This window comes from Carcharodon carcharias, chromosome 17, assembly GCF_017639515.1.
Source record: "Carcharodon carcharias isolate sCarCar2 chromosome 17, sCarCar2.pri, whole genome shotgun sequence".
NCBI lineage: Eukaryota > Metazoa > Chordata > Chondrichthyes > Lamniformes > Lamnidae > Carcharodon > Carcharodon carcharias.
The window spans coordinates 67,668,956-67,689,119 of NC_054483.1; the positions used below are offsets into that span (position 1 = coordinate 67,668,956).

Below are 20,164 nucleotides of genomic sequence, written 5' to 3' on the forward strand. Positions count from 1 at the left end.
ATGTGTATTAAGTCTGCGGTATGTTATGCATCAGACACATCTACAGAGTCTGTCATCTTCATTGAAATAGCTTTAAGTTAAAAAGCAAAGCGTATGTTTTGATGACGATTAATTGCCCTCTTTATTCAAGCCTTATTATGGGGTTATTCAGAAGCAAGCTGGAATCAATAGAAAAGCTGAGTCCTTGACTGATTTAAAAATGACCTCTTTTACCATCACAGAAAGCCTCCCAGTTCTATGTTGAAGTCTATCTATAATGGTAGGTGACCTTTATCTTTTCCACAGTTATAATTAGGGTGGAGATGACCTTTCAGATCAAAGATGGTGCTCCAGTGGTTTGGCTGATCTAGGTTATTTTCCCAAATTACTGCAAACTGAAATTATTTGCTTTGAAAGCTATCCATTCAAGTTTTAGGAGTTTATATTTTTACTTTGCATTATAAGAAAGCAGCTCATGGTCCTCTTGAAATAGCAGTTTGTATGCATCAGCCCCATTGCAAAACAGTGTTAAAGGCATCACAGTCTCAAATGTAGTTTTCATTCACTAATTTAGATCCCATTAGAAAACTAACCAAGCCTAGTATGATATTTACATGACATAGAGAGTGTAGCTTAGGCCAAAAATGTTTCTTCATTTTATTTGACATTCTTAAGGCATTTTCAGGAAACATCTTTATAATTTTGCTTATTTCATTGTGGTTGCATAACCCAGATGCCATAACAGCATTGCAATCATCTCATATTTCTTTAGTTATATTGTTGACTACATCACTTCCTGCCCCATTTGTGGGAAATTATAACCTATGTGAAGTATCGCCCAAAAAGGATGGAAAGAACTGACCTATAAGCCAAACATTAGGAAGGAATATCAGTTTCAAATGACACTCTGTTCCAAAACCAAGGCTAATGGATTTATGGTCAGAGGGAAAGAGATTTACTGACCATTGCAGGGGCCATGTGAAATTGGTGTTGGCAGCTCATTAACTTTACTCTGGTGTGTTATCAGCACTACCTGCGCTATTCATTAGCTGTGTGTGCTTGCTTGAGGGTGGGGTGCTGTCAGGGATTCAAGCTTGACTGATGCCATAAAGTCAGTCAGTACCTCTTATAGGGAAGGTGCGCTCTGGCTGCAAGTAGGAGGGCAACTTCCCAAAAATATCTGCAAGAGGTCCAAAGAGGCCACCCAAGTTCCCTGATGCAGCATTGCAGGCCTTCAGTTAGCGATAAATTGAAGGAGAGATATACTGTTTACTCCAGGGAGCAAAAAGTCTCCCAGGTAGCACCTACTTGATACCTGGTACTTGATAGGTTTCCCTCCATAGTCTTCCACTAGGGAATTTCCACAGGAGGTGCACAATGAGTGCATTGGTGGTCACAGTAATTTAAAAAAAAACTCAACAGACTTTCCTTAGATGAGTCCTTGGAGGACATGAGATTAAGGATTGTGGGAGGTTATTCGAGTCCTTAATTATTCTTGTCGAGAAAGGAGTTGGCAAAGGAAGCATCTTAGGTTGTGTACAGTTGGAGCTATTGGTTTATGAACTCTTTGAGCTCGGTCACTTTGCTTAGAAATACTTAATTGTCCATTCAAAATTTTACAGAGACATGTCAACCTATGGGCCTTTCTTTGGTTCTGGAGACTGTGCCTGCCTAATGACTTGAGCAACTGGAAGACCCTGGTATCTCGCAAGTAATTATTTGTTACAAAACTGCCTGGCACTGAACTTTCTCAAGGAGGGTAATGATTTTAGTAGTATATGGGTCCCAAGGGGCTGTCTGTACTCCAGGTGTGACCTGACTCGTGTTTGGTACAGCATTTCCTTTTCTGTAGTTGAGTGATGGAGTTCTGTTTCACGAACGTTCGAATGCCTTCAAAGCTTGTTTGCTTTGTATATTCCACTTTAAATTACTTTGGTTGTGGATTCCTAAGTAATGGTATTCTTTAGTAATATCAAGGGGGGAATCATGCATTGTGTAATTGGATACTGATGGAGATTGAGCATTGCTAATTCGCGGGATGTTGCATTTCTCTACTTTGAGTTTCATTCCCTCTGTATTGACCTATTTGACAAGATTATTTCGATCTTCCTGAAGGTTAACCTCATGTGCTGTTTCAGTAACGGTCGTGTAGACCAGGCAACCTGCCTTTCTGCCTTTCCTGGAAGGCCTGGAGGAGAATCCCCACGGAGGCCTCGCTGAACCATGGAGCAGACAGTTTTGTATGTTTGGTTAGCATGCTAATGTAGACATTCAGCCCACACCCTGCCAGCAGTGAGTGAATATCTGTGTGGCTGATACTTAAATATGGTGCCAGGACCTTCCACCCCATGGGTGGACGAATCACTGCCCGCCCTGCCATGAGATTTGACGAGATCTTTGCTGATGCATAATTAATGAGCCAAAAATTGGGTGCGAAAATCTACCCCATTGTCCAGTGGGAATCATGACAACTTTCCCTCCTACCATTGCACTTAGTCTCCAAAATGGAAAATTCCACCCTTGGTTAACGGAGAGAAAATAGAAGGTAAGAATAAAGAGGACATTTTCTGACCGGCAAGCTGTAACTAGTTGGATAATGCAAGAATCAGTGTTTGGGCCTCAGCTATTTGCAATCTATATTTTTTGAGAGTACTGAATATAATTAATCCAAATGTGCTTTTTTTTATTCATTCTTGGGATGTGGGCTTCGTTGGCTGGGCCAGCATTTAGTATTCATCCCTAGTTGCCCGTGAGAAGGTGGTGGTGAGCTGCCTTCTTGAACCGCAGCAGTCCATGTGCTGTTAGGGAGGGAATTGCAGGATTTTTACTCTGCGACAGTGAAAGGATAGCGATATATTTCCAAGTCAGGATGCTGAGTGACTTAGAGGGGAATTTCGAAGTGGTGGTGTTCCCATCTATTTGCAGCCCTGGTCCTTCAAGATGGTAGTGGTCATGGGTTTGGAGGGTGCTGTCTAAGGAGCCTTGGTGAATTCCTGCAGTGCATCTTGTAGATGGTGCACACTGCTGCTACTGTGCATTGGTGGTGGAGGGAGTGAATGTTTATGGATGGGGTGCCAAGCAAGCAGGCTGCTTTACCCTGTATGATGTCGAGCTGCACTTATCCAGGCAAGTGGAGAGTATTCCATCACACTCCTGACTTGTGCTTTGTAGGTGCTGGACAGGCTTTGGGGAGTCAGGAGGTAGGTTACACATCACAGGATTCCTAGCCTCTGACCTGTTCTTGTAGCACAGTATTTATATGGCTAGTCCAGTTCCGTTTCGGATCAATGGTAACCCTCAGGATGTTGATAGTGGGGGATTCAGTGATGGTAATGCCATTGAACATCAAGGGGCAATGGTTAGATTCTCTCTTGTTGGAGATGGTCATTGCCTGGCACTTGTGTAGCGCGAATGTTACTTGCCACTTGTCAGCCCAAGCCTGGATATTGTCCAGTTCTTGCTGTATTTGGACATGGACTGCTTCAGTATCTGAGGAGTCGCGAATGGTGCTGAACATTGTGCAATCATCAGCGAACATCCCCACTTCTGACCTTATGATGGAAGGGAGGCCATTGATGAAGCAGCTGAGGATAGTTGGGCCGAGGACACTACGCTGAGGAACTCCTGCAGTGATGTTCTGGAGCTGAGATGACTGACTTCCAACAACCACAACGATCTTCCTTTGCTAGGTACGATGCCAACCAGTGGAGAGTTTTCTCCCGATTCCCATTGACGCTAGTTTTGTTAGGGCTCCGGGATGTCACACTCAGTCAAATGCTGCCTTGATGTTAAGGGCAGTCACTCTCACCTCACCTCAGGAGTTCAGCTGTTTTGCCCATGTTTAAGCAAAGGCTGTAATGAGGTCAGGAGCTGAGTGATCCTGGCGGAACCAAACTGGACGTCAGTGAGCAGGTTTTGCTAAGCAAGTGCCAATTGATAGCACTGTTGATGACCCCTTAGATTACTTCACTGATGATGGATAGTAGACTGATGTAATTGGCCGGGTTGGATTTGTCCTGCTTTTAGTGTATAGGACATACTTGGGCAATTTTCCACATAGCCGGGTAGATGCCAGTGTTGTAGCTGTACTAGAGCAGCTTTACTCGGGGCTCAGCAAGTCCGGGAGCACAAGTTTTCAGCACAATTGCTAGAATATTGTCGGGACCCATAGCATTTGCAGTGTCCAGTGCTTTCAACCTTTTCTTGATATCATGTGGAGTGAATTGAATTGGCTGAAGACTGGCATCTGTAATGCTGGGGACCTCTGGAGGAGGCCGAGATAGATCATCCACTCAGCACTTCTCAGATCGTTGTGAATACTTCAGTCTTATCTTTTGCATTGATGTGCTAGGCTCCCCAAGCAGTGAGGATGGGGATATTTGTGGAGTCTCCTCATCCAGTGAATTGTTTAATTGTCCACCATCATTCACGACTGGATGTGGCAGGACTGCAGCGCTTAGCTCTGACCCATTGGTTGTGGGATTGTCTATCACTTGTTGCTTATGCTATTTGTCATGCAAATAGCTTCACTGGGTTGATACCTCATTTTCAGGTATGCCTGGTGCTGCTCCTGGCATGCCCTCCTGCACTCTTCATTGAACCAGGGTTGATCCCCTGGCTTGATGGTAATGGTAGAGTGGGGGATATGCCAGGCCATGACGTATTGTGTTTGAGTACAGTTCTGCTGCTGCTGATGGCCCACAGCGCCTCATGGATGCCCAGTCTTGAGTTGCTAGATCTGTTCGAAATCTGTCCCATTTAGCATGGTGGTAGCGCCACAAAAATGATGAAGGGTATCATTTGTCTCCACAACAACAGTGTCGGTACAAGTGGCCACCGCACAGTCATGGACAGATGCATCTGTGACAGGCAGGTTGATGAGGATGAGGTCAAGTATGTTTTTCCCTCTTGTTGGTTCCCTCACCACATAGTGCAGACCTAGTCTAGCACCAATGCCCTTTAGTATTCGGCCAGCTTGATCAGTAATGGTGCTACCATTGGTGATGGACATTGAAGTCCCCACTCAGAGTACATTCTGTGCCCCTGTCACCCTCAGTGCTTCCTCCTAGAGATGTTCAACATGGAGGAATACTGATTCATCAACTGAGGGAGGGCGGTATGTGCTAATCAGCACCATTCCTCTGCTCTAACCCTGTAGCCCTGTAAGTTTATTTTCCGCAATTACTCATCTAATTTTCTTTTGAAATCATTCATCGTCTCTACTTCCACCACCCTTTTAGGAAGCGGGTTCCAGGTCATTACCACCCACTATGCAAAAAAAACTCTTCCTCACATGCCCTCTTCATCTCTTGCCCAAAACCTCATATCTGTTTCTCCTAATCCTTGTACAATCAATTAGTGGGAACAGCTTTTGTCTACCTTATCTAAACCTGTCAAAATCTTGCACACCTCTATCAAATCTCCCCTAATCTTCTGTGCACCAGGGAGTACACGCTCACCTTCTCCAACCTAACCTTGTAACTAAATACCCTTTATCCCCGGAATCATTCTGGTAAATTTCCTCTGCTCGCTCTCAAGGACCCTCAAATCCTTTCTAAAGTGGTGATGGGAGCTGGGCACAATATTTCAATACCTAGATGCAAAGGGAATCGAGAGATGTGGATAGGACAGGGAAATAAAGTTGAGGTAGGTGATAAACCATGACCTTATTGATAAAGCCTAATTCTGCTCTTATTTCTTATATTCATATTTTCTTACCTCTTGCCTGATTTTAGCCAGTAGGTCTTGTTTTAGAGAAACTTTGGGGCTGATTTTGCACTTTCTCTTAGCACTAGCTCAAAGGAATTTAAATGAAGCAGGGTCTATATTATGTATGCCCCAGCAGGTTACGTTCCACACAGTAAAGACAAAAAAAATTGCCCTTGGATCTTTTGAATTGTATGTACAGTTAATATTGACTGTAACCCTTTGTATACTGGTTGGTACATTTTGTGCAAGGCCGCACAGACCTAATTTCTGTTGAGAGCTATAGTGAAAAAAAAAATGCACTCAAGAAGATTTCAGTATGGCTGTTTGATCATACAGACAATAAATTACTTTGAGAAGGAATTGCTTTTAAGTGGAGTACACTTTGTGCCTGGATAGAGTTATAACTCTGAAAGCTTGGGTAATTGCCATTTTATGGAACTATCATCGTGTGATGCATTTATTTCTTTCACTGTCATCTAGAATCTCACAATTGAAACAGAACTGGAGGCTGCCAATGGGAAAAAGGTCAAGGCTATCGAAATCTTTGCCTGTGCTCTAATGTTCTTTAAAGAGCATGCATTACAGGTGTGTTAGAAACAGCAAAGAATTTATATACAATTTTTAAAATGCTATGTTCATCAGACAGTTTTGATGGAAAATTGGGAATTGTGTTTATTTTGAAATTTATGCTGTTAAGTATTCTACTTTATGAAGCATTGTGACTGGACTGTTCTGTGTAATAACATCGTTTGGTACTGCAGTTGATTGCAATAGTTTTAAAGCTTAATGCTGCAGACCAAAAGAATCAGTGGCATTTTTACTGGATGTATGTGTTTATTAGCATAGAAGCAACACTAGAAACTTGAAACACAGCAATTGTCGTCTATTTTTGGATACATTTCCTTTGGCAAGTAACTGTGCAGAGGATAATTACAGACTAAAAGGATCAGTAGTACTTAAAACTGCTTTGGACTTTTAAGAAATTTGATAGCCCTTGTCAAAAAAAGCTTTCCTTTAAACTTCGACAGTAATCTTCAGTTCTGAAAAGATTTTGGGACTCCCCTTGGTATGGCAATTCTTGTTAGTTCAGGTGTAGACCCAGAGCAGCCACAATAACCTTCACAAAAAACTATTCTTTTACTCTTTCTTCTTCACAATTCTATGACCTAGTAATCACCCTCCGTACAGTTGCTTGTTAAAGAAAATGGATCCAAAAGTAGACAGCAATACTGTGTTTCAAGTTCCTAAAGTTTCTTGAATGTTAATAAACAGATACATCCAGTAAGAGGCTACTGGAAGCTAATTAGTAATAATTTCAACATTCTATGGTTCTTACAAATGGAAGCTTTTTTTTTGATCAGATTTAGGGTGGAATTTTACGGCCCCGTCGTGGCAGGGGTGGGGCCATAAAATGCGGCGAGCCGTTCAAAACTTCATTGACTTTGACAGGAACGGAAGATCCCACCGGCTGTAGGGGCCGTAAAATTCCGTCCTTGGTGTGTGCACAGTACCGGTATGTGGCAAGTGCACGTAAGCCATGTTGTTACCTAAAGTAGCCAGGATGTTGTGTAACATTTCAAATGATAAAACAGGAAAGCAGTCACTGATATAATTCTAATTTTAGGAGCTGAGTGACCAAGCTGGTTCACAATTTGGGAACCCAGATGTCAGATGGGTCATTACTGTGCCGGCTATATGGAAGCAACCTGCGAAGCAATTTATGAGGCAGGCAGCCTACAAGGTAAGTTATAAGCACTGTCAGAGGTTGATTACTTCTCTTATTGCAGCAGTGAATTGAACCCATAGGTTTTATCAGCAGCATCGCTTGTAAGACGCTAGTGTGCTCAGACAAGCCGCAGCTTCTGTTTAAGGTGCAGTTGTTAGGTGAGGCCACATGCATATCAGAAGGAATATTATTGTGATTCTGTAACATATTAAAATTTACAATTAAAGGTTACATCTTCATCACAAACTTACTACAGAAATTACTACTACATTAATTATATGGGCACTGAAATATCGCAAGTCGTAGATTCCATTTGAAGTTGCAGTGCACTTACGTGTTGACATGCATAAAACACACAGACATGAAAAAGTTGCAGTTCTAAGGTGGGTTCCCCATATATTTCCAAAATTAACAGACAATGAAGGTCTTTGTGGTCATGTTTTTATTTGCATCTTAGTTCAAATTTCAGCCATGATTTTATAAATGTATTAATGTATTAATATTGACAGTAAACACTAAAGAGAAAACACTTCCAAGAGAATGCGAGAAATGGAGTAAGCAATTACTGTAAAATACTAATGTTCTTTACATTTTCATGGATGTAACTTCTACCTGTGTTGTCAGTGGCAGATAATGTGTTTGTTTGAAAAAATGCACCAAAGCCATCGGTGATTAGGGTTCTGTATCGTGTTTTGGACTCGGGAATGGTGTTTTTATGAAGAAAGATTAGCAAGGACTTGGACACCTGGAAATATTTTTAGCATCTCTATGCTATGAAGAAAGTGCTCTTTGCCTTTCAAAATTGTCAAGGGCAAATTTGTTGTCTGTTACCTGAGAATACAGAAAAATTAATCTTAATTACTTTGAAAACAAAAGACTGTAACTTGAGATGAAAAGTTTGCCTAATTAATTTTGATCAAAAACTGTCAAACGCTTGCAACGTTAATGAGGTAATCCAATAACCAATATGGCAGAATCCATTTTTTTCCAGTTTCACCAGCTCAAAGTCCAACCAACAGTGAAATAAATTTATATAGCCAATTTTATGAAATAATTTGTTTTCAGTTATATTTAAGGCTACTGATGTAACTCTAAATACCAACATACAGTAAGAAGACAGCTAGATTTTTAGTGAAATGACTATAATTCCAAAGAGATCCACACAATGACTTAATACATATTGAAACTATTGAAAATCTGTCATGTATTTCTTGATATTGAAGTAGCACTGAAACAACCTTGCACGCATGACCATCTTGAATGCCATAGCAAGAACTTGCATTTTGAAAAGAATCTAATCCATAAGATGGTAATGTCTGGCTCAAACCATTACAAAGCTTTCAAAAGTTTTCAGTTGTCATTTGGATAACTTTAGTTGATAGGTTTATTTCAATGTTATGGCAATTAATTATTGTTGCAAAGTATTCATGTACCATTGGCTTTTACTTGCCTGTATTTATGGCACAAAATCACTAGCTTATTGAATGAAAAACCTACAATCAAAATCCATTACACGCACATGCTATAGGTACTTACTGTTAAATATAATGTAAGTTAGTATAAAGTTCAAAAATAATTTAAATTAATCACATAAGGCAAAATAAGCTTTGTTGACGGTGTTCCAAAGACAAATTGAAAAATTCAAATTTGTTATTACAATGTTATGGTAAGATGATCAGTTTCTACCAATTTTCTTTTCTGTTCAAAAGAGACAGTTTTAAAATCAGTATTGATAAATAGTCAGGGTTCATGCTATTGTTTTCAATATTGTTACAAAATTCAAATTACCAAAAGTAGCAATTTCTTTGGATAAGTAATATTTAAACAGTATTATTGTTTGGCATTGCATCCAAGTTTTCATTTAAATTAAATCCATTCTGCAAAGTACATTCTAAAGGGAATTAGTTGCCTGGTAAAACTATTCTGATTTGATTAAAAATAGCCATGATTTATAAACTTATTCTAAACTATAAAAATAAAAGTAACTGCGGTATTGAAAGAAATATTGTGCTCTAGTTATTTACCTACTAAGCTAAATAATACTGTAGCCCAGTTAGTTAATTAGAGAAAGTCACATTTCTGTGTGAATAGTTATATGCGCGTTTCCAAGCTAGGTCATTATTAATATTGTGTGGTGGGATAGCCTAACAACTGTGGAATCAAGCTGCAGATCAGGAAGGGGAGAATTGTTCCAAGGCAACTGTTACATTTGCTACGTCTAATGTCTTTTGGATGAGGTGTTAAGCCGAGAATCCGTCTGCCCACTCAGATGGCCATTTAGTCAAAGAAGAACGTGAGAGTTCTGTTATTGTTAACTAAAAATGTTTTACTGGAAAACTCAACAGCAATGCCAAGGGAAAAATAATCTATCTCCATATTTTAAATAAGTTCCATATTACGCATATCTTGAATGTAATTAACGAATGCTTGTAACACAAGCTGTAATAGTTAAAGAGAACATCCAAGACCTTAATCTAGATATTCCAGCCACAAATTCCACATATTGCGATGGACTGGAAAGACTGCCCAATAACCTAGTAATTAATTTTATGGCGGCTGGGGAGTGCCTCATAGCCTGTTGAAGTGAATACACTGAGAGAATTTGGAATCGGTGTAATTTGACAAGTCTAAGAATTTTGTCAGCAGAATTAATCGGATAATGAACACAACTTTTTGGCCATCAGTGTTTGTCTGTCACTTCATTGGAGAATCATTGACAATTTCCAACTAGGCTTGTAGCTAGAGATTGAATCAACTTCTACTTGGCTTAACCTACTTTCCGATGACACTTTACTGAGATAATGTTGACTGTACTGCTGTGAATATAATCCAGTCTTGGGCAATGTTTGATGTCCTGTCCTGCTTGTAGCTACCTCTACCAGGAGAGCTGCTGTCATAGTATGTCACACTCATCCATCTTACGCCATGCTCACACATCCACTGTAGCTCGACTGCAACCGCTCTGTGATGTCTGTCATCCAACTACACCTAGGTCAACCCCTCTTTCTGTTGCCCTCCACTTTCCCCTTCAAAAGAGATATCTGTAGTTTTTCAGCTCTGATCAAATGCCCAAGATACATTTTCTTTTCTGGATGTCACTTTTTAGAGTTAATTTCGCTTTTGCAATTTCAAGCACCTCTTCATTGGCCTTGTGGTCTGCATATGGAATTTTAAGCATATGTCTTAGCATCCACATTTCAAGGGCCTATATTTCTTCCACAGATCATTTTTTATTGTCCAGGTATTTGAAGTAGACAGGAATGTGAAGAGAATGTAGCATCTTATTAAGGTATTTGCTCTTTTGAAAAATAAGAGAAGATGGGAAGTAAAGCTCAATCCTAACAATTCGCAACAATTGAATCACTCTAATCCTTAAATATATATATTGTAGAATGAACTAGCAAGGAAGGCAATTTCTTTAACCATGTTCTTCTTTGAAATCTGATATTATGTGCCACATCTGCAGGTTTCTAGAGGAAGGGTCAAAGTAAATACTTGAGAGATCGAACTCCATTTAAATCAATTTACTCCAAATTGAATTTGATCCCAAGTATAAATTGGTATCAACAAAATGTTACCTCAACTTCAAGTTTGACAAAGTGGACCCATAATGTCAATTTTGGCTCTAACTAACATCCACATTCGATCCAAGAGCATAACAATGGATTTAAAAAATGGGAGACACCTCAATACAAACCTTGAAATCAGGCACTTGCTCATTTCAGAGTGACCAAGTATTGAACCTATAATACTTTTTGGCAATGTATTTGAACTGTAAATTGGGAAAATAGATAAACAATGAATGGGAATCTTTAACAACAATAGAAAAAAAAGGATTTGAGTGTGATTATTGATCATTCAGGATAAGTATCTAATCAACATGAAGTTGTAATAAACAGAGCTAGTTAAATACTATAATATATATTAATTTATTTCAATATTTGGATGTTAAAACCTATACTGACAACACATTTTGAAATTGATAAAATTTTAGTCATTGTGGCTATTTCTGATTAGATGTTGAAGTTGTGCTAAGTTTGTCTCTTGTTTTGTAACCGTAAAAATTGTTTTACTGGAGCATTCAGAATTCTTGCAACTTTACTTTACAAGTCATTTCGCTTCTTAATTCATTGAAGAAAATCTCTCAACCCACAAGAAAATCTCTCAAATAGATGTGTAATTGAACATTGGCTTTCTTTCGCAGCTAATAAAAATAGGGTTCTTTGACATATCCCCGCCACCCCCTTCCCCCAGCCAAACTAAATTTCATAAAATATTTTTTGAGAATGTTTAGTGCAGTATCTTACCAGTGATTTTTGGTAAACCAGACCTTTAAATCTTGAGATCAACTGGGATTGATTTTTACTTCAGTTTGTTGCTGAACTGCAGCTAGTATTTTGAACTTTCATTTATTATTTCAAAATTCAAGTGGCAACGCTTACTTATTAGCCATAAATTATCTGAATGGTAACATCACTATGAAATGCTGGAGTTCCAAAACCACTTCAACAATTCAGTATAGAAAGAGATTTGTAGCCCACATTGAAGCAACAGCACTTGCCACTGACCTTGAAGAAAGCTCTCCATAAAGATCTGGCAATCTCTGTGATGTGGATTTCCCCTTTCACAAAATTGATTTAACACCAGATTCAAACAAATGGGTTCTCCAGGCATCCAACAACAGTGACGTCATGAGGCTGGGGACGTAACCAAGCACATTTAAGCATTCTCATAGGTAGCATTCGAGCAAGTAAAACGCATTGATTATTCTTCATTTTTATTAAATTATAGCAAATGAAATAAATGATTGGAATATACACATCAGAAGCTGAAATATCATAGACTTAAAAAAAATTAATAATGCACTGAATTTTTTTTATCATAATGGAGAAATTTGACATTCCACAAATATAAGGCGAGATCTTCAGGGCCATGGAGGTTGTTCAGAAGTAATTATGAACTTATTATGCCTTTAAAAACCCAGTTACACCTCTTTCAACAAAGTGTAACTTCTCACAGATTATTACAGCGAAGCTAATAGCATAGAGTTAAACTTCTTGTTAGTCCAGTGATTTCTAATTGATTGCAACATGTGGAGTTTTCAACAGCACAGCCTATAGAGAAGCATAGAATCACTGATAGCAACTTCTAGGTTACCACATTTAAATTCCCATGTTCAGATCTAGAAGTTGCTAAGTGTTTCAGAAGAATAATGATGGTTTGCATGAATAGAATGCAAAATCTGTGTTACTCTACCTATCGTTGGCTAGAGAGATAAAAGATTGAGAGAGATTTATAGATAAAAACCAACATAGGCTTAATCCTGTCACAATGAAAACCTCCTGTGTTTTGAGTTCAATTAACATTCTAACCAAGATTGCCTCATCAATCTGTTACAGGCCTCTTAGTTAGCCATTTTGGCAACATCTTTAAATTAGTTTACAAACCCATAATAGAGTGAAGCAAATTGTCCTGAAACACACCACCAAGTCAGTTGCGTATATGTCATTATGATACTTATTTCTCCTCAAACAATACGATTTGGTCAGCACTTTGTAAACACAGTGCCTTTTTAAACCTTCATTTATAAAATGTCTGTATATCTCCTAAGGAATCATTTTATGGATATGGTTTATGTACATTTAATTGGTTCAGGTACAATTCTTTTGGTCACTTTAGGAAATCTTTTGACAAAGACAAAGAAAGCATAGGAGGGGTTCGCGACAGATTCTGAGAACCCAGTTTTGAATTGCAGCTTCAATTTATACTTGAACTTAGCATTTTCACTGGTCGAACTTTGCTGGTTTTAACTTTCCTAACCAAATGAGGGTAAAGTTAGTGGGTGGCTTCTCCCAACTTCATAGACAGTTGGATGAATATCTAATTAGGATGTTGAGGCCTATGATGATCAATACAAGTAGAAAAGATTGCATGATGTGCAGACCATAATAGTTACCACCATGCTGGTATCATGCAAATGTTACAGTTTGGAAGGCAGTTGATCCAGAGTGAGAAATGCAAGGCATGAGATTAAATAGGTGAGTTTTTTTACCACGTTCACCTTTGAGAGAAGACAACATGGATTAGATAAAAGCAAAATATTGTGGATGCTGGAAATCTGAAATAAGAACAAAAATTGCTGGAAAAACTCAGCAAGCCTGACAGCATCTGTGGAGAGGAAGACAGAGTTAATATTTCGAGTCCGTATGACTAGTCATCAGAACTAATAAAGTTCTGATGACGATTCATACGGACTTGAAACATTAACTTGTCTTCCTCTCCATAGATTAGATAAAGTTGATTATACACAATCTAAGGAACAGATGTGTTTTTATTATTTCTTGATTTCTATATACTTAAAATCAACATCACGTAAACCACAAATCATGGTTCCTGTTGTTCATTGTGGAATGGTAATTGGGAGAAACCTAGTATGAAGACTATACTTATCTAGCTATGAAGACATAAAATGGCAGATTTCCTTCTCGAATGTCCTTTAGGGAAGGAAACCTACCATTTTTACCTGGACTGGCCAACATGTGACTCCAGACCCACAGCCCTCTGAAATGGCCTAACGCCGTTGTATCAAACCGTTAAAAGCCACAAAATGGAATACAACCAGACAGATAACTCGGCAGTGACCTAGGCACCGGAAATGACAATGGCAAATCCAGCCTTGTCGACCTTGCAAAGTCCCCCTCACTAACATCTAGGGGCACAGATTAGTAAAACGACAGCCTGACACAGTCATACTCACAGAATCATACCTTACAGACAATGTCCCAGACAGCACCATCATCGTCCCTGAGTATGTCCTGTCCCACCAACAGGACAGACCCACCAGAGGTGGTGGCACAGTGGTATACCGTCAGGAAGGAGTTGCCTTGGAAGTTCTCAACAGTATCCCTGGACCCAATGAAGTCTCATGCCATCAGGTCAAATCTGACCAAGAAAATCTGCCTGCTGATTGTCATCTTCCAGCCCCTCCTCAGCTGATGAATCAATGCTCCTCCATGTTGAACACCACTTAGAGGAAGAACTGAGGGTGGCTAGGGCACAGAATGTACTCTGGTTGGGAGATTTCTATGCCAACACCAAGAGTGGCTCGGTAACACCACTACTGACCAAGCTGGCCAAGATCAAAAGGACATAGCTGCTAGACTGGATCTGCAGCAGGTGGTGAGGGAACCAACAAGAGGGAAAAACATACTTGACCTCACCCTCACCAATTTAACTGTCGCAGATACATCTATGACAGTATTGATAGGAGTAACCACCTATGTCCTTGCGGAGATAAAGTCCTGTCTTCACATTAAGGAGACTACATCAAGTTGTGTGACATTACCACCATGCTGGATAGGATAGGTGTTGACCAGATCTAGCAACTCAAAACTGGGCATCCATTAGGTACTATGGTCCACCAGTAGCAGCAGAATTGTATTCAAATACAATCATCAACCTCATGGCCCAGCATATCCCCCATTCTACCATTACCATCAAGCCGGGATCAACCCTGGTTCAATGAAGAGCGCAGGAGGGCATGTCAGGTGCAGCACCAGGCATACCTAAAAATGAGTTGTCAACCTGGTGTAGCCACAACACAGGAGTAATAGCATGCCAAACAGTGACAGCAGCATGCGATAGAGCGAAATTATCCCACAACCAATAGATCAAAGCTCTGCAGTCTTGCCACATGCAGTCATGGATGGTGGTGGATAATTGAACAACTCACTGGAGGAGGAGGCCCCACAAATCCTTAATAATGGTGGAGCCCAGCACCAGTGCAAAAGGCAAGGCTGAAGCATTTGCAACAATCTTCAGCCAGAAGTGCCAAGTGGATAATTTATCTCAGCCTCCTCCTGAGGTTCCTAGCATTACAGATAGCATTCCTTCAGCCTATTCAATTCACTCCATGTGATATCAAGAAATGGCTGAAGACACTGGATACTCCAAAAGCTATAGGACCTGACAACATTCCAACAATAGTCTTGTGCTCCAGAACTAGCTGTGCCATTAGCCAAGCTGTTCCAGTACAGCTACAACCAGGCTATGTGGAAAAGTGCCCAGGTATATCTAATGCGCAAAAAAGCAGGACAAATATAACCCGGCCAATTACTGGTCCATCAGTCTACCCTCAATCATCGGTTAGGTGATGGAAGGGGTTCCCAACAGTGCTATCAAATGGCACTTACTCAGAAATAACCTGCTCACTAACACTCAGTTTGGGTTCCACCAGGGCTGCTCAGATCTTGACCTCATTACAGCCTTATTCTAAACATGGACAAAAGGCGAGAGTGACTGCCTTTGACATCAATGCAGCATTTGACTGAATGTGGTATCAAAGAGCCCTAGTAAAACTGGAATCGATGGGTTGTATCCCAGGCCCAACCATCTTCAGCTGTTTTATCAATCACCTTCCTTCCATCAGAAGGTTAGAAGTGGGGATGCTCACTGATGATTGCACAATGTTCAGCACCATCTGTGACTTCTCAGATACTGAAGCAGTCCATGTCCAAATGCAGCAAGGCCTGTACAATATTCAGGCTTGGTCTGACAAGTGGCAAGTAACATTCATGTCACACAAGTGCCAGGCAACGACCATCTCCAACAAGTGAGAATCTAACCATTGCCCCTTACATTCAATGGCATTACCATCACTGAATCTCCCCACTATCAATATCCTGGGACTTACCATTATCCAGAAACTTGACTGGAGCAGCCATTATAAATAATGTGGCTACAAGAACAGGTCAGAGGCTGGGAATTCTGTGGAGAGTAACTCACATCCTGACTCCCTAACGTCTACCCATCTACAAGGCACAAGTCAGGAGTGTAATGGAATACTGAGGAAGCTCAACACCATCCAGGACAAAGGAGCTTGCTTACATACCATCACCTTCTCAGAGCAATTAGGGATGGGCAGTAAAAATGTGATGCCCACATCCCATAAAAGAATTTAAAAAAAAACAAGCACAAGGTCAGAGAATGTATATCTAGAGAACTGACATTAAAGTTTGTGTAACAATGCACCTGGTTATTTCACCTGAACTTAGGAATATAGGAAAATATATTCACTGTTACTTACTATCTACCACCTTAAACATTCATTCCCTCCACCACTAATATACAGTGGCATCAGTGTGTACCATCTGCAAGATTTGCTGCAGCAAATCACCATGGGTCCTTCGACAGCACCTTCCATTTGCAATCTCTACCACCTAGAAGGACAAGGGCAGCAAATGTATGTGAACACCACTATCTGCAAGTTCCTCTCCAAGCTACCCACCATCCTGACTTGGAATTATATCGTCACTCCTTCACTGTTGCTGGGTCAAAATCCTGGGACTCCCTCTCTAACAGCACTGATGGGTATGTCTGCAGTGGTTCAAGAAATCAACTCACCATCACCTTCTCAGGGCAATTAGGGATAGGCAATAAAAATGTGGTGCCCACATCCCATGAAAGAATAAAAAAAACAAGCACAGGGTCAGAGAATGTATATCTAGAGAACTGATATTAAAGTTCATGTAAAAATGCACCTGGTTATTTCACCTGAACTTAGGAATATAGGAAAATATACTCTAGTCTGTAAAAGATGCTAAGCTAGGTGATGGAGGAGTTTGGTCTTTGCCACGTGGGTGGCAATCTAGCAGTGTGAACCAACTGCTGTTATTAAATTTGCCCATTTATCATTCTGTTGAATTCGACAAAGTGAAAATCAGTTCTGTAACAGGTCAGCAATTTGTTCTGCCAAATTTACACGCTTGTGGTGGAGACAAACACTTTCCCTGCAACGAAATACAATGCTAAGTGGAAACTTGTAAAAGAAGGCTGTTTGAGCAAGTGAATGAAATGATGAAGATGCAGTTTAATTTAATAAAGTTTAGGGTGGTACAATGAAAGTAAGAATGGCAAGGAGAAATCAAATTAATCAGTGAACCATGACAGGGATGGGACAGATGAACAAAATAACTTAGGTGTTGTAATACATGTGTCACTAGTAGTTGGTTTGCAGGTCCCAAAAGTGACACATAAGAGATCACAGAAAATATGGAATATCAAAATAATGAAGGACTACTGCAGTTACACAGACAGCACCTGTTAGACCTCATTGATAATGTTGGGTTTAGTTTTGTAAATACACAGTAGGAAGCATAGTATGCACCATAAAAAGCCCAGCAATGACTCACCAGATAGATAATTGGGATGATGGGTCTATGTTATGATGACAGACTAAACAATATTCCTTTGGTATGAGGAGGGTAAGGGGTGATCTGATTCAGGCTCTTCAGATAATGAAAGGAATTGGCAGTGGACTGGGAGAATCCAGAACAAAGGGACAAAATCTCAAAATTTAAGGTAAATCAGTTAAACCCAAAGGAAAAGCCAGAAAAAATCTCTGCGTGCAAAAGATTGTGTGAATGTAGAGACATTGAAGACCAGAGATCCAAAATCCATTGAAGTATTTAAAAGTAATACTGACACTTAGGAAGTAAAGGTATTAAGAGAAATGAAGGGTGTTAGTTAAAAGAAGTGGCTAGTGAGATGGTTGATGCATTGGTTTTAATTTTCCGAAACTCCCTAGATTTGGGGAAGGTTCCATTAGATTGGAAGCTAGCAAATGTAACTCCATTATTCAAAAAGGGAGGGAGACAGAAAGCAAGAAATTAGAGGCCAGTTAGCTTAACATCTGCCATAGGGAAAATGTAAGAAGCTTTAGCAGGGCACTTGGATAAGTTCAAGGTAATCGGGCAAAGTTGACATGGTTTTGTGAAAGGGAAATCATGTTTAACCAATCTATTGGAGTTCTTTGAGGAAGTAACACATGCTGTGGATAAAGGGGAACCAGTCGATGTACAGTACTTAGATTTTCCAGAAGGCATTTGATAATGTGCCATATTATTGTGGAAAATAAAAGCTCATGGTAATGGGGTAACATATTGGAATGGATAGAGGATTGGCTGGCTAACAGAAAGCAGAGAGTAGGCATAAATAGGTATTTTCAGGTTGGCAAGCTATAACGCGAGTGGTGTGCCACAGGGATCAATGCTGGATCCTCAACTTTACAATTTATATATATGTCTTGGATGAAGGGATGGCTGGGATGGGGATTGCCAAATTTGCTGATGACACAAAGATAGGTAGAAAAGTAAGTTGTGAAGAGGACAAAAGGAGGCTACAAAAAGATATAGATAGGTTAAGTGAGTGGGCAAAGATTTGGCAAATGGATTATAATGTGGAAAAATGTGATTGTCTATTTTGGCAGGAAGAATAAAAGAAAATCATATTATCTAATCGTGAGAGATTACAGAGCTCTGAAATGCAGAGGGATCTGGGTGTCTTCGTGTATGAATGCAAAAGGCTAGTATTCAGTTACAGCAAGTAATTAGAAAAGTTAATAGAATGTTATCATTTACTGCGAGGGGAATTGAATACATAAGTAGGGAGGTTATGCTTCAGTTATACAGAGCACTAGTGAAACCACATCTGGAGTACTGTGTACAGTACTGGTCATCTTATTTAAGGAAGGATTCAGATGCTTTGGAAGCAGTTCAGGGAAGGCTTACCAGACTGATACTTGGAATGGGCAGGTTGTCTTATGAGGAAAGGTTGGACAGGCTAGGCTTGTATCCGCTGGAGTTTAGAAGAGTAAGGGGTGACTTGATAAGGTTCTGAGGGGTCTTGACAGGGTGGATGTGGAGATGATGTTTCATTTTGTGAGAGAGTCTAGAACTAAGGGGTCATCGTTTAAAAATAAAGGGTAGCCCCTTTAAAACGGAGATGAGGCAAATTTTTTTCACTCTCAGGGCCTTTCTCTGGAACTCTCTTCCTGAAAAGTCGGTGGAATTAGAGTCTTTGAACATTTTTAAGCCAGAGGTGGATAGATTCTTGGTAAGCAAGGGGATGATAGGTTATTGCTGTTAGGCGGATGGAGATTTGAGGTTACTATCAGATCAGCTATGATCTTATTAAATGGTGGAGCAGGCTCAAGAGGCTGAATGGCCTACTCCTGCTCCTTGTTCGTATAATTTATAATCCACTGCTCTGGGCAGGGAGCGGCACTCTCAGGCTGCCCACCTCAGAAAATCACATACAGCAGGTTGTGTAATCACCATTAGGGAACGGAAGATATAAAACTACCATGACTAATAAAATAGCAGAGCTGGATTGATGGGCCAAATAGCCTCCTTTTGTAGCTAGCTTCATTTTATTTAGAACTAATTTTCCCCTTTTGTTCACTTCCACAGGCAGGTTTGGCATCCCCTGATAGTCCAGAACAGCTGATAATTGCACTTGAACCGGAAGCTGCCTCCATTTACTGCCGGAAACTCCGCCTACATCAGATGATTGATCTCAGTGCCAAGGAGGCTGTCAATGGTTATAGCTCCACTGAAACACTTTCATCTGGAATAACACATGGTATCTTTGCCTGTTTGTCACTTTGAGTCAGCAAATACCTAACTATTTCTTAATAGAAATAGTGCAATATCACGCTATATATATGTATATATATATATATATATATAAAACATTCACCTTATACTCAACATTAGCAAATTAGACTTTTTTTCTTCCTTTCAAAACTACCCATAAGGCCAACCTTTGACTGTAGTGTGGTCATTAAAAATGCTGAATCTTCTTTTCATGTTAAAATCACTTTTTAAAAATATGCATGATGCAATACATCAGTGCCACATTATTGGCTTACCCAAAAGAATTTTCTGAACACGCTTTAATGAAAATTATTAT

General features: G+C 39.9%; 1 protein-coding gene across 3 annotated transcripts in view; it reads left to right on the forward strand.

Annotated features, from left to right (window-relative positions):
- The window catches only part of hspa12a (heat shock protein 12A), a 161,789-nt gene that overhangs the window by 111,326 nt on the left and 30,299 nt on the right, over positions 1–20,164 (forward strand). For all 3 annotated transcript variants that reach the window (XM_041210540.1, XM_041210542.1, XM_041210543.1), the window contains exons 5-7: positions 6,169–6,273; positions 7,313–7,429; positions 19,663–19,834. In XM_041210540.1, the coding sequence (XP_041066474.1) occupies positions 6,169–6,273; positions 7,313–7,429; positions 19,663–19,834 (394 nt within the window). The remainder of the gene's footprint in view (positions 1–6,168; positions 6,274–7,312; positions 7,430–19,662; positions 19,835–20,164) is intronic.